Below are 14,601 nucleotides of genomic sequence, written 5' to 3' on the forward strand. Positions count from 1 at the left end.
AAAATCAGTATTGGACTTACATGAGATGTCATTACATCACGTGAGTCTACAGCTTGGTTAGTAGTATCAATTTTGTTTTGTGTTTAACCACCTCATCTGTTTTTTTCTACTTTATTAAATTGCTACTTATATTATTTGTAAATTATTATAATTTCAAAACCAGAAAAAATACAGAATATTTACAAATTATATACTGAATAGAAGTTAGTTCTCTTTAGTGTATGGCCAAATTGAGAGAAAAGGCAACTCCAGAATTTTCTGCCTTGTAAATCCACATGTAATGCCCTTTTTGTAATACCCTTTTTGCTCTGGTAGCTTTGTAGAAGCAAGGGAGAACAGAGTGAGACATCATTATTAAACAGTGTGAACGAAACGCTTCTATTTTTAGTGGTTTAAGGAATCCCATTTTCTTAATGTACTGCATTAACTTAGCAGCAAGAAATAGCCTGCTTGCAAAGCTGCAGTCTTTTGGATAAGGCATACAACTCAAATCTTGTGGAAGTGTTGCCCTGACCATATTCCAGTCAGAATAACTACACTATTTAATTGTTGCGAAATTTAATTTGGCACTTTTCTAAATTGCTCTAGTTGCTAAATAACTATAGCAATCTTCAATTAGATATTTCATATGTAATCTGCAAACAATAACTATCCTTCAGAAAATTTCTATGTATAGGTATTTCGAAACTAAAACTCAATCCTATGACCTTCAAATAGGTCAAATTAAGCAACAGAAAGCCAGGTGAAGTTTCACTTTAAATAAGAGATCAAAATTATCAAATTAGTTCTCTGGGTGTTTGCCATCTTCTCTATGAATGGCTCATCTGTTGGGGAGGGAAAAAAGAAAGCCTGAAAAGGACTGTTGGTTTAGCTTTTGAAAATGTATATATATTAAAAATTGTTGCAACACCAGAAGTTATTAGAACTGAAAGATCATTAAAATATTACTCTCAAAATCAGAGATTATTGAAGACTTTTCTTTTCCGAATGATGCTTTTTCTGTTTTTTTCATGCAGTAAGATGAAATTTTTCAAATTATTTATTAGCATTGTAATTGCAGATATATATTGTTTATATAGATATATATAGATATATTTATATCTATATTGTTTATATATAGATATATATTGTTTATACAGATTCTCAATTAAAAAACAGTCTGAGTCTTAATATCATAATTGGTTATGGATACTTTCTTCTGAGCTTCACAGTTACAAACCCATCTCCATAGCAACCCACCATAAATTTCCTACATGAAAATCTAAATTAGGATGGGTCTTATACATGTATTTTTAGTTACCTCAATGTGATAAATTATTTACCTTTATGCTACCTGTATTTGCTCTTTGCTTTGTCCTCTCTCTTCCATCTCCTCCTTATTCCTTCCTTGTTCATCTTTCTTAATGTGTAATCATCATATGACTAGTTAAAAACTCCTTCCATTGCTTAGCTTCCACCACTATTTGCATACCGTCCAAAGTTCTCCTTTACTTGTATGAACAACCTGCAACGAGGCCTCCTTCTGTCCCACAATTTTTTCTAAAGATTAATTCCACTGACAACATGCAGTACAGCTGGTAGCTGTAGTCCATGACAGCTTTTTGTACTTCCCCCTTCTCTGAAAAAGCAATCTTTAAGGGAAACGGTGTATTGCTTCCTTCTTATTTCCAAATAGCCCAACAGATAACCTGATTTTCTTCATTTGTAGGTATAGCTGAAACAAGGGAGAGAATGAAGCAATGTAATGATTTGTCAGCTGTTCCAAGTCTGTCAGAAATGCTTCTTGCTTTAAAGTTTGATATGCACTGCCTTAAAAAAAAAAAAAAAAAAAGGCAGCTGCTTAGCATAGTATGACACTGGATGGAGAAAAAAGAACTATTAGGATTCGTAAAATATTTTTACTGATTCCAGTTTGCAGAGAATTTTGAAACAAATCTGACATCATTCCTTGATTTAAAAAATACTCGAATTACTCTGAATAAACAAATCACCATATGACAGTAAGTTAATATTTATGACTATCATTGTATTTCCTTCCGGTCGTTTGCATTTCTTTTTACATCACTGCAATCACTGCATAATCACAGACTACTGAACCATTACATAATGACATTAATAATAAAACTAGTATACTTTTATAACTTTTCATTTTGAAAGAATATTAAGTTAACATTCTTTTCAATAACACAATAAATTAAGGCACAAATCTGAACTGTAGCATTAAATATACATAATTAAATATTTTAATTAATATATTGCTTTCCCAGTCTTACGGCTGGGGTTAATGTACTTCTCTCAAGTGTAAAATTCTTAATAGCAGTAACAATCTTAGTGTCTCCATTTCCATAAAAGAACTTTGTACATATTTTGAGATATTACGTCTTGTTTAATTAATCTACTTTTCTCCTCCATTACTCTACATTCCATTTCTAATTATCAGAGAATGAAATAACTCACTGCCTAGGGTCAATAAGTACATTATTATCTTATAAAAATATCTAATTTTTCATAAACAGAGTATTGTGTTATACCTTTAAATTCAGGCTGACGTATGACTGGGTAAGTGCAGGCCAAATCAGACTGGAGGAGTAAATACTCTGCTTAGAGGGCTATTAATGTAAAAGATACAAAGTACTACATATTCACCATTCAAGTATGTTATTAGCTTAAAAATAACCATTGTTGATAAGACTTGCAGCACTGAATGTTGATTTTTGTGCCAGGCAGAATTTAAAAAATGGAGATAGGAAAAAATGAGAAAGAAACAATGAAGACAAAACAGAAGGATGTAAACACAGACTTCAAACAGCAAGCAAGGTCAGGCCTTCCAGTAATGCTGTGACTCCTTCCAGTGAGGGACAGGAAAGACAAAGTCAAACATTAAGAGCATAACAGCAAAAGGCATAATAATTTGATTCTAAAATGAAAAAGCAGCCTGTGCAAAACAAGGTACCAATTTACCTATTTGTTTCTTGCTTGCTTGGGATAATCAATGGGTTGTTGTTCAGTTCTAACTCAGATCTGAAAACACCTACAAAGGTTTGCATAGCTTAGCTCAGGAACCAAAGGAAAGGCTTAAAAATTCACATGGTTGCACATTTACTAGATAAACAATTCTTTCTAATTTATTCCTAATTCAGCATTCACTAGAAAAAGTAATTTAAATTAAAGAAATCAATTATTTGAATTAAAGATTAGCAGTCATTCCAATCCAATGTTTTATCAACTGGTGCGCAATAGCTCGACTTGGTGGTACAAAGAACGAACGCTGATTTCCTTTAATGAGAACTTCCACGACCTGCAACAAAGACAGATTATTTTCTTTAGAAGACAGTATTATAAATTATATGGAATCTAACATTGCATTAATTCAGGAATTATCTTACTATGATGACCCCTCAGTCTATCATTACTATAGCTATTAAAGAGCCACTACCAGATTCTCCAAGACAGATGCAAAGAAAAAAACACACAGGATTCTGCGTGAATTCTGAAATTTTTGAACTCATATGTGCCGCAAAGGATACTTTCCTTCTAATGTAACTGTGGAGATTGACTGTTAATATAATATTTAACGTTTTTGTGAAGCCTCTTTATGGTAAGGACCACCAGATGGTGCTCTATACTGTTCTATAAATTATTATTTTTTTTTCCACATGTAGTGCAGATGGAGAAGTGTTTTGTTGGTTTTCTGAAGTAGCTGCAAGAAACATGGGAGTACACTTTTAGTTTAGCATATTTCTGAAGTGTATTTATTTCCAACTCTAGACCAAGCTGCATGTGACTAGCTGTATTCAGAACTGACATTCATTTAAAATAACACTCTCAATGTTGTCAGGAATACACTGAGATTGTAGGTGACTAACTTTGCCTTCAAATTGACTTACAGAGTTGACTTGCACTTGCTAGGCAGAAGTACAGTGTTACTGAAAGTTTAGCTCATAAGTAGCCTGTGGAAAAACCTGTGAAGACTACATTATGCAAGCAATCTTTCCTTTTTACACCCATGAACTTAAACCTCTCTTTCTGTGAAAGTCTTTTTTTTCCTCTCTTTTATTTGACTATATTTTAAATACTCAGGAAAGCTAAGGGTAGAATTTCTTGTTAATGCATAGTAAACTGCACTCAATACCAGAGTATTAAAATAGTACTGCATGGAAAATGATGGTCAAACTAAGGAATTCCCAGAGTTTTTACCTAAACCTCCCCCCTCCCAGCAAATCTGGTAGCATGCTTGTTTGGAGAAACTCAGATGATGAATGCTATTAAATACTACTTCTGCCAAAATGAAAAGCACAGGCTTGCTAAGAAAGTGGGTTAAAATAACAATAATTTGGATATCTCCCAAAAGGAAAATGTGAAGAGCTAACTGGAAAAAATGCCATAAAATGGGCTTGCAAGTGACTCAGAAATTATCATGAATATCTGCCTTTCTCTGGTTGTGTGTAATCTACAATTACAATATAATGCAACTGCAGTATGATAAAATGGAGAGTATACATGCTCATTCAACTTTCTGAAAAAAGCAAGTATCTATTGGATGCCAGAACCAATACAGTCACAGACTAATCAATACAAGAAGGAAATTAAATTGAACTTTACCTGTTCTCTAGTGAACCAGCGGGCATCCTCTATTTCATTCTTGTCAACTTTAATTTCTGTAGACACTGCAACAGCTAAGCAGCCAATCATTAGGGAGGAGGGCATTGGCCATGGCTGACAAGAGACATACTGAACATGGCCAACTTTGACTCCAGCCTCCTCTTCTACTTCTCTTCGAACAGCATCTTCTATTGTTTCGCCTAATCAAAAAGGGCAAAGAACAACCAGCTGATGAAAACACTCCAAGCAACGATTGCATCCTGTGCTTTGAACTGACTCAAAAGATTTGAAACTGCCCCAGACAATTATCTACAAAGATCTAGTTCACAGATCAGGGCACAGACCTTAAATACAAAATACAGAATTCTAATAATGTAAAACTAGCCACTAAAGCAAAATGGAACTTTGAAAATAAAGTATGATTTCTCTATCATAGTGTTTATTTCCTGAAATGATAATTTATCAATATTTATTATTATTACCACACCTAAAATGTCAAAAATTGGGAAGGAAATACATTTTTTCTTTAATTACTTTTGAAATGCTGATCTGTTAGTTTATAAATAGCACTGTGTTAATTTTTAGATTTTCAGTATGATTGCAACAGCATGTAATACAACCTGAAAATCAATATTTAAAATGACAATAGTAAGAAAATAGAGACTTCGAAAGACTTGCACACATTTCTGCATTGTATTATTCACTTTGCCTGACTCATTCTTCATTGTTTTAACACATACAGACAACTCTCCAACCTTAAACTGCAATGGAAAGCTTTACTTTCACATTCATGGAAAACTGCTAGATGCATATGTGGAGTGTTGATGGTCATAGGCTTACATATGCGTACATGTACTGTGTTGTAACCACTGATTACAGGTTCATTAAAGCAGACAGTCCATGCATCAGAGATAGAAGTTTTAGTTCAGCTATGTTCAGCTGACTAGAAGCTGATGATAAGATCAGCTACTCTTAAATTTCAGTTTATATACCTGAATTCAGTATCAGAAAGTAATAAGGCCAGCAGAAGAAAGAAAGGAAGTGAAGAAATAAACATCTTGACTTTTTTCAAATGATACCTGAATAAACTCATTCATGCTGTCACTGTATTTCACCTGCACACAGTTCCTGAAAATAGTTATACACTAAAATTTCACTGGTGATTAAGATGTATTCCCAATATAAGAATGTTTTACAAATTGTTCTGCAGCTACTAATAATTGTAGCCAACTCCAACTACTATTGGTGAACACAGCTAGCAAAATATCTCTTTACTTCTCTTTTGAAATTGTACAATTTCTGCTTATCTTCCATATAAGCAAGCAGGCCCTAAACATGTAAGCATATGCTTAACTTTATGTTAACTTTAAGTTACACTTTAATTCTCATTTTTCCTATGCTAAAATCCCTTGCTAAGTATCACCAAAGAAAGGACTTTATATGTGTTTTAAAATCGCTTTTCACTTAAATATGTGATTTAAGACTGCATGATGAGAAAACCATTTTTAAATTATATTTACTGGTGTTGCTTTTTGCCTTTTTTATAAATCAGCTGCTAGAAAGTACAGAACAGGCATATTTATTATAATAACTTATCTAACAGGAAGCAAAAACATTTATTTGACATAACACCAAACATATTTCTCTATTATTTTGAATGTACAATACTGATATGTGAGAAAAACCATTTGGTAAGTGCAAATGAAATTACTCACCAGGTTCTACAAATCCAGCAAGACAGGTGAACATTCCTGGGGGAAACCTCTTCTGCCTACCTAAAAGGCAGTGGTTCCCATCTGGATGGATGACTTGCATTATCACAACAGGATCTGTAAGGGACATGAAAGGAATATATTTCAACATTTGAGGGACTCAAAAACAGTAATAAATTTCAGCCTATTCGATACCAACGCATGTAAATACAAATAAGATACCTCTTAAGTGACTGAAATCAGAATTCTGTTGATGCCCAGAGCAAGCTGTTATTTTATTTCACTTTGTTTTTTTTTTTTCCTGGAAGATACCTGTTTATTTTGTTTTGCAGCATGCACACTTAGTAGAAGCAGTTTACTAGCTAAGGCTTGAAATGCAGGACATAAATTACCTACAAGTAAAACACACAATCTGTTAAGAGTATCAGAAATACTAACCTAGCTATATATCCAGCAGACAGCAATAATTTCTGCAGCAAAAACAATTTACTATCCCCTCTGCTACACATACAGGTCTGAAGAATGTACTTTTGACCGAAATACCAAGGAAGAGCCAAATGCTCTAGTTAGAATGTAAACACTGACTAAACTTTCAATTTTTGACTTGGTTGACTACTTGCTATAAATCTCTCATCTGATGTTGCACTTCTAGTTATTTTTGCGCTTCTGGTCATTTTATGTATCTTTTTCTTTCTTGCTTAATATTTTCTCCTATTGGTATCATTCTTTCTGTCATGCCTTTCTGCACACTATTCGTCTATGATCTCTTTCCCTTTTTTATTGTTATTTAGCTCTTGAGTATCTTAATGTTTTGTTTTTAATTTTTTCTATCTACCTCTATTTACCTTGGCCTTTATACATTTTTTCTCTTGCTATTGTTTTTCATGTTTTTTATTTGTCCATAACACCAGTATTTTCTCTGTATGAAAAGGCTTGATTCAGCAACCACTATGATGAATAATTTCAAAGACACTTGTCCTGCTCAGAGATACTTGCCACATGTAACAGTGTAGAATATGCAGTGTTGCTGTCTGTAAACTTTCTTCAGAGAAAGACATCAGTAGAAAATGCTGGTTCATCAGCCCTTCCTATATAATCCCATTCCTTCTCTAAGTTTGTTGTGCTAGAGACTGTAAAAAAACAGCCACTAGTATTTTAACAAGCTTCACTATAGTCCATAAGACAGAAGAATATGGCAGAATTGCTCTGATTACTACTAAGATGCATCTAGACCATGTAAGAGAACATGGAATTCAGAAATACAACACACATACAACATCCAGAACTACAACTGCCGACGAGAGGACAGGGTGGGGGAAGGAAAGGTGATCAAAGAGTCACCAAATGATCCAGGGAAAAAAGGGTAAGTTTTTTGTCCTTCCTTGTTTCCCCATCAATAACATAGTACGCTTCCCTTGCAACACGTGAACAAAAGGAGCTATAGAAGACTGTCTATACAAGCTTATATTCTGAGTAGAAATAGGCCTGGCAGTTTGCAACTGACAATGAATAGTGAAAGCCAGTGAAGATGGCTAATACAGTCAAAGTGGCACTACAGGAGAATGAGCACCGTATCAGAAATTTTATACAGGGCCAAATTTGATACAGAGCTATTTCAAGCTCAGAGGGCTTGCAGAAGGTGAGAAAACAACATGCAGGGAAAAAAAAAAATTAATATGTGACATTTTGTATTGTTAATATCACATTTATGTTCTTGGAACTTCTAACTCTTATTACTCCACTACAATAAAGACTGGTATTGTTACAGCAATTCATTGTCACAGACTACTGCAAGAGAAGCCTGAACTACTTAATCCTAAACAGAGCGGAGACACACGTTGTCTGGGGAGAGACAAGTATGTAAGACCTGGGACAGAAGCAAGCAGCTGAAATAACTAAAAAGTAATTGATTTACTTGTATATAATAGTACAAACAAGCTGCTTTTGACCAAGTTTACCCTACAATATTCTCACCAACTCTTGGATATGATGTGTTGTGAACACCTTGGAGACTGGGACAATCTTCCTTTAAGCAAGTTTTCTTGTAACCCCCTTCTTCAATCTTGGTTGCACTCCCACATGTTGGGCAGAAACGGTAGCGGTTGTGCCATGCTAGAACAGATCTAGCCTGGGCTACTACTCCTTTAAAAGAATACATTGAAAATACACAAAATCAAATACTAATTCATGGAAGCTTTTAATAGTATAGAAAAGGCAAGTAGTAAAGTTTAACGTAAAAATCAAAGTAAGACTATGGCTTGAATTGTAATCCACTACAACAGAAGTTGAGCAATATGAGTTATTCAGATCTTCTTTGTAGCACAGCACATGCAATAGAGCACAGTACTATGCAGCTACAGAGCAATTTATGTGTTCAGAAACAAATTCATCTGGATCAATATACCCTGTTTCTCAGAAAAGTTACTTTTTCTGGGCAAAGTGCCACAATTACGTATCACACCTTTTCGGGATGACCATTTTAGGGCTACTACAGGTATTGACATAATAATGCATTGTTCCATTTAAACTTCAGGTGCAAGTCAAGCTGGCTCTTTATCCTTCTGTAAAAGCAAAACTGTTACAACAGCAGTGGTTAACAACATGTCCATAATGACATTCATTCACTTTTGACATCCTGACTTTCCAACACTTGCTCACACTGTTTCCTTCTCAAATAAGTATCCAACACACTCTTATTAAGGACTTAATTTAATTTCTTGTAATGAAAACTCGGTAATGACAGACTTTTCTTCTTCATTTGAGAACATTAATGTGCATGCATTAATATTTAAATAGTACCATTTATAAAACCATGATGATCAGTCAATTTTAAAGTCTAGTACTTGCCATTGCACATGCTAGCACCTTGCAACTGCACATGTTCTTACATACAAAATTCTTCACAAAACCACTGAGAGGCTTTTAAAATGAAAATATTTCTAAAGCCACTGAAAATACCTGATTCCTTTGCAGTGGTTTGTCCTTGCATTATACCTCAGTGAATCCCAAAGCACATCTTTCTGATTACACATTTGATAACTGCTGCATTTTATGCATCTTACCAGCTTCTTTTTCAGGTAGCTGCAGTAGTGCTGGCATCGGTGGGTGAAGAAAGTAACAGTCCTCATGCTTCTGTTTAAATTTCTCAGCAGAAGCAGAATCTACACTAAGAGCAAACCAAGCAACTAACCCATCCTCTTCATCTTCTTGCAGAAATCTTCCCTTGCAAGCAGCCAGCAGGTTCATGTGGAACTGAAGTTCAACTCCAAGAAAAATTAAGGTGCCTTCTTCAGTTTGGTTCATGCACTGCTCCACATCCTTGTGGTACAGCCTGCAAAGCTTTACTTCTGGTTGCTGGGAGCTCTCTATTCCCCCACCCAAAGTAACCAAAGGACTGAGATTTGAGAAAAGGATGTATACTGTAGTTGGATGACTTTGTTTTTTGCTTAGCCACTTGGAATCTGTTCTTTTATCACTCCTTCTGTCCAGAAGTGTCAAGCCAAAATAATTTTCATATTCTTTCACTTCATTTGATAGAAAATTAGGCCTCTGCCCAGGCTTCACGTTAGCCAACAAATTAGCTATGTGTTTATACCCCCAAAATTTTGCAATGTCCAGAGCTGTCTGCCTTGATTTATTAACGACAGACCTGTCACACCTACAGAAACAGAAAAGAACAGTGGTTACTGGGATTAATATGCTTAGGAAGAGTCCTGATGCTGTATTATTCTTACTTACAGCATATACGTCTGATACTATTAAAGCGCAAGAACTTTTGGACACTCTGTCTATACTGGGGCACTCTTTAGGCTAAAAACTTAGCATTACGGTAATGAAAAGCAATCATACTTCATTATTTTTTGCTAAGCCCAGATCCCCCATTTTTGCTGATCCACTCCAGATATCACTTACCAAGGTTCATGCAGTACTACAACAGCTATGAATTAAAATCCCACACAATGCATCATGCAAAAACCAAAAAAGGATCAAGATCATTTATAGATAGAACTTTGAAAGCCAGGCTACCGTTTCTTCTGAATAACCAGTAATTAAAAAAAAAAAAAGGTAGTTTAACTAGCATTACTTTCTAGAAGCTACTGAAAGCAGCATCAAAACATTTACAAGAAAATATTTACCATTAAATAAGAACCAAGAATACAGCCTCTGCTTAGTGAAAGAAGTGGTACCCTTACAACCACGGTGCTGGGTTCCTGTAGGGATCTCTTTGTTACCAAAATGTCTGCAAAATGACAAGGATGAGGAAACATTGCCTCATGATATATATTTAAATACTAAAAAAAAAAAAAAAATCTAAAATAGATTGGGGTTGATCAGGAGGTCAAAAATATTGCAGTTTTACTTTTTGTCAATTTTAACTAAAGTGGATAAGTGAAACAGAAATTTCACTGTAAACTACAAATTATAAAGTAGATGTGGGGCCAGACTCATCAGTTTTTTAAAAACAGTATATTCATGTTGCTGACACGCAGGTTAAGTGTACCACAGGCAAGATTGTTCTGACTTGAGATTTTATATTAACCTCAATAGTTTTTGAGGGAGTTTGACTACATTTTAGACAAGCATTCAAAACTTAATTTACAAGTTTTTTGGTGCAAAAGAAACTACCGTTGCCCATTTATGTTTAAAGATGTCTCCTTTAGATAAAATCTTGCTTAAGTTCCTACTTAAATTTCCTATCTCTCAGCCACTGAATTTCGTTCTGATTTTGTCTTCCACCTTCTATCTGCTCAGGTACGAGCAGACTCTGATCAGGCAGTGTCCACAACAGTGGCCTGAACTCTTCAGATCACCAAGATCTTTTTTCCAGTCTACAAACATTTCCTGTAGCTTTCTTAAACATGGATGAATATATAAATAATAATAATATATTAAATAATAATATATTGTATATAATAATATAATATACTAATATAATATTAATAATAATAATATATTCCAGGATTAGCCTCTGAAATGTTATGTAATATTACCTTCATAGACATTCATGTTTACATATCTAGCAACTGTATTTGTCCAAATTATTATTATGATAAAGCATCACTAAAATGAGATGAATAAGGCGACAGTATCACCTCAGGAACTTGTCCTGGTTTCAGCTGGGATAGAGTTAGTTTTCTTCTTAGTAGCTGGTAGAGCGCTGTGTTTTGGATTTAGGATGAGAATAATGTTGATAAGACACTGATGTTTTGGTTCTTGCTGAGCAGAGTTTACACTAGTCAAGGACTTTTCAGCTTCTTGTGCTCTGCCAGGTGCATTAGAAGCTGGGAGGGAGCACACCTAGGACAGCTGACCCAGACTAGCCAAAGGGCTATTCCATACCATATGACATCATGCTCAGTATATAAGCTGGGGGAAGAAGAAGGAAGGGGGGGACATTGGGCGTGATGGCATTTGTCTTCCCAAGTAACCGTTATGCGTGATGGAGCCCTGCTTTCCTGGGGATGGCTGAACACCTGCCTGCCCATGGGAAGTAGTGAATGAATTCCTTGCTTTGCTTTGCTTGTGCGCGTGGCTTTTGCTTTACCTATTAAACTGTCTTTATCTCAACCCATGAGTTTTCTCACTTTTACTCTTCCGATTCTCTCCCCCATCCCACCGGGGGGGAGTGAGCGAGCGGCTGTGTGGTGCTTAGTTACTGGCTGGGGTTAAACCACAACAGAACTACATTCAATTGCCTAAGAGAAGGGGCCTGAAAAGGACATTTACAAGTGGATACTCACTCTTTCTTTACAATAAGCATAGCTTAAAAAACCGTTGTCTTATTTACCAAACTGGTAAATTCCCCGAAATCTCAAAAGATTCCTCAATACACAGATTATTTCAATCCACAAAATCTGGCACTGAGATACTCCTCTACTTGCTGGAATGTACTGATTACAGTACAAAACAGTGGTTCACCTGACACTCCATGCTAAGTCCCAGCAGAGGGCACAGCATCTGGGTAGGACTGAAAAAAAAAAGGGTGGGATGATCACTGGACGCTGTGGAATGCTATGCTTGAGATTACTCATAACCACAGAATGAACTGAACTTGCTCAGTTCTGTAATGAGGGGTGCAGAAAGGAACAGACTGGGCTTGATTCATGTAGAGCTCAGTTGAACCGCAACACCTGACTCTCACCCTTCATTCTGAAATGTCTTCCATTTGAAATATTTGGATCCTGACCTTATTCAGGCTTCAGAATAATCTTCTTAGGAGTCTCAAGGATAACTTTGAAGCATTCTTTGCTTTTCTGAGTGTCTTGAAAAACTAGAAGTACAACAGTTGACTTGAAGAGATACAACAAATATGATACCAAGTGTTTGACAAGCAATGAACATGCTTGATGTCATACTGACTGAAGAAAATAACATGACAGCTCAATCAGGAAGTGAGTTGTCCAAAAAATGAGAGACAAATGGAAATTAATCAATCAGTAACTTTGGTAAAGGTGTGTTTGTCATGTCCTACTTAACAGCCAGTACGTCAGCAAACATTCTGCACTGTAACGTAGATGCAAGGGGATTACAAATAAAGTTTAGACAAAAAGCGTAAGTGGAACAATCAAATATACCAAATTTACACTCAGTGCAGCGGTTGGAATGCGATATGAACTTTGCTCTGTTCTGTTGGTCTCTGGGAGGAGTGACAATCACAGGACAGAAGATCACAGGAATAATTTTAGAGATGGCGATAACTTTGAAGAGTTTCTTAGCAAATACGGAAAGCATGATGCAACAACAGAATCCAGTTATAAACAGACACAGAGTATATTTTCCTGAGTTTTAACCCTGAAAATTCTTCCACTATCTGTCAGGTAAATTTAGTTTTCTGAGATCAAGTTGAAATGGGCAGAAAGGGATTCAAGTTAGAGCTCTTCAATGGGATCTACTAAACAGCTTACCCTTCTTCAAGAAGAATCTGCACAACCTCAAGGTGTCCATTTCTGGCACCATACATCAGGGCTGTCCAGCCGTTATCTGCAGCTGCATTGATAAGTGATGGAGAATGACTGAGCAATGCCTTCAGTTTGGCTGCATCTCCAACAGCGGCAAAATTATGCAGCTGAGAAATCATGTCCCGACGGAGGTTCTTTTCAAAGTCTGTCATTGTGTCAACTAAGTTAAAAAAAGAAAACAGAAGTGCCTGAAAACATATCCACCATTAGTAAAAGGACTTAAGTAGAAGAATTAAGTTTAATGCTATACAGATAACCAACATTATCGCCGAAAGTATGGACACAACAGTCAAATTAGTATGGCATTGTTATTCCCAACCAAATCTTAGTCCCACCCATCTCCAACTGCAGTGAAATTTTATCCTAATAATCAAGACCAATTTTAAAGAGGCTTAAGGAGAGAAAGATTTTGCTATGAAAACGAAGCTTATTTGAATGTGAAATACACGTTCTGGTTTCCCGATCGAACACACAGACACACACGACAGAACAGTACACAGCTCCACTCCAAGAAATGAGCCTCAGATACTCTGGAAACAATGGAAAATCATCGCAAGAGGGCAAGTGCCGCTGCAGGCCGAGGGACTCCTCCAAGCAGTGACACATTACTGTGGTAACTTCTGCTACGCCTGCGGCGGGCGGCGGGCGGCGGGCGGCCGCCCACCCCTCCGCCCCGGGGCAGGGCCGCTGGGACCGCCGCGGGCACCGGCACCCGCGCAAAACAACGAAAGGTGATATTCCGTAGTGAGGCGCTGCCCCCCCGCGATCGCTTCTCACAGACACACACAGACACCCACCATCTTCTCCAGCGGACCCAAAGCGCGGATGACCTTTCTGCGGCCGCCTGACCGCTTGGCCCCGCCCGCGCTGCGCTGGGGCAGCTGCCGCGCAGGCGCAAGCCGCCGGCACCGCCCTTGCCTCCCGGCGCCCGCGGCGGCGGCGGCGCGGTCTTGCAGCCGGCTGCCCCCGAGGCGCCGTGCGGGGGGCGGGCGCTGGGGCGCCTGAGGGCAGCCGCGGGCGGCCCCGTTACCGCGAGTGGGAGCCGGACTCCGTACGCTCTTCCGCCGCGGCGCCGCGCAGGGGAGCGGGACGCGAGTCGCGTCCGGGGGTGTGCGGCGAGCTGCGGCCGGCGGGAAGGCCCGCCCCGCTGCTTGGCCGTGCGGCGTGCTGCAGCGCCCGCTCCGTGCAGTGGGCGTCGGCCTTCACTGCCGGCGTCTGCCCGGGGGCGAGGGGGCAGCGGGGGCGGTCAGGGCCGCGGCGAGGGAGGGGCGGCAAGCTGTCGCTGGTGGAAATCGCCAGCCGTTACCGGAGTGCTGCTGCCAATTGGG

The 14,601-nt window shown here is 37.8% G+C and overlaps 1 protein-coding gene across 1 annotated transcript; it reads right to left on the reverse strand.

Moving 5' to 3' along the window:
- Positions 1-3,187: 3,187 nt before the first annotated feature.
- NUDT12 (nudix hydrolase 12) lies at positions 3,188-14,110 on the reverse strand (the record flags this gene model as incomplete). The annotated part of the gene is made up of 7 exons (XM_082336275.1): positions 14,071-14,110; positions 13,220-13,433; positions 9,377-9,972; positions 8,289-8,456; positions 6,318-6,431; positions 4,603-4,802; positions 3,188-3,298 (listed from the first exon to the last, which is right to left on the reverse strand). The coding sequence occupies exons 2-7, from the start codon at positions 13,423-13,425 to the stop codon at positions 3,188-3,190; spliced, it is 1,395 nt and encodes a 464-aa protein (XP_082192401.1). The 5' UTR covers positions 13,426-13,433; positions 14,071-14,110.
- Between the last annotated feature and the right edge of the window lie 491 nt (positions 14,111-14,601).

The sequence above is a fragment of the Platalea leucorodia genome (assembly GCF_965183815.1).
Source record: "Platalea leucorodia genome assembly, chromosome: Z".
Lineage (NCBI taxonomy): Eukaryota > Metazoa > Chordata > Aves > Pelecaniformes > Threskiornithidae > Platalea > Platalea leucorodia.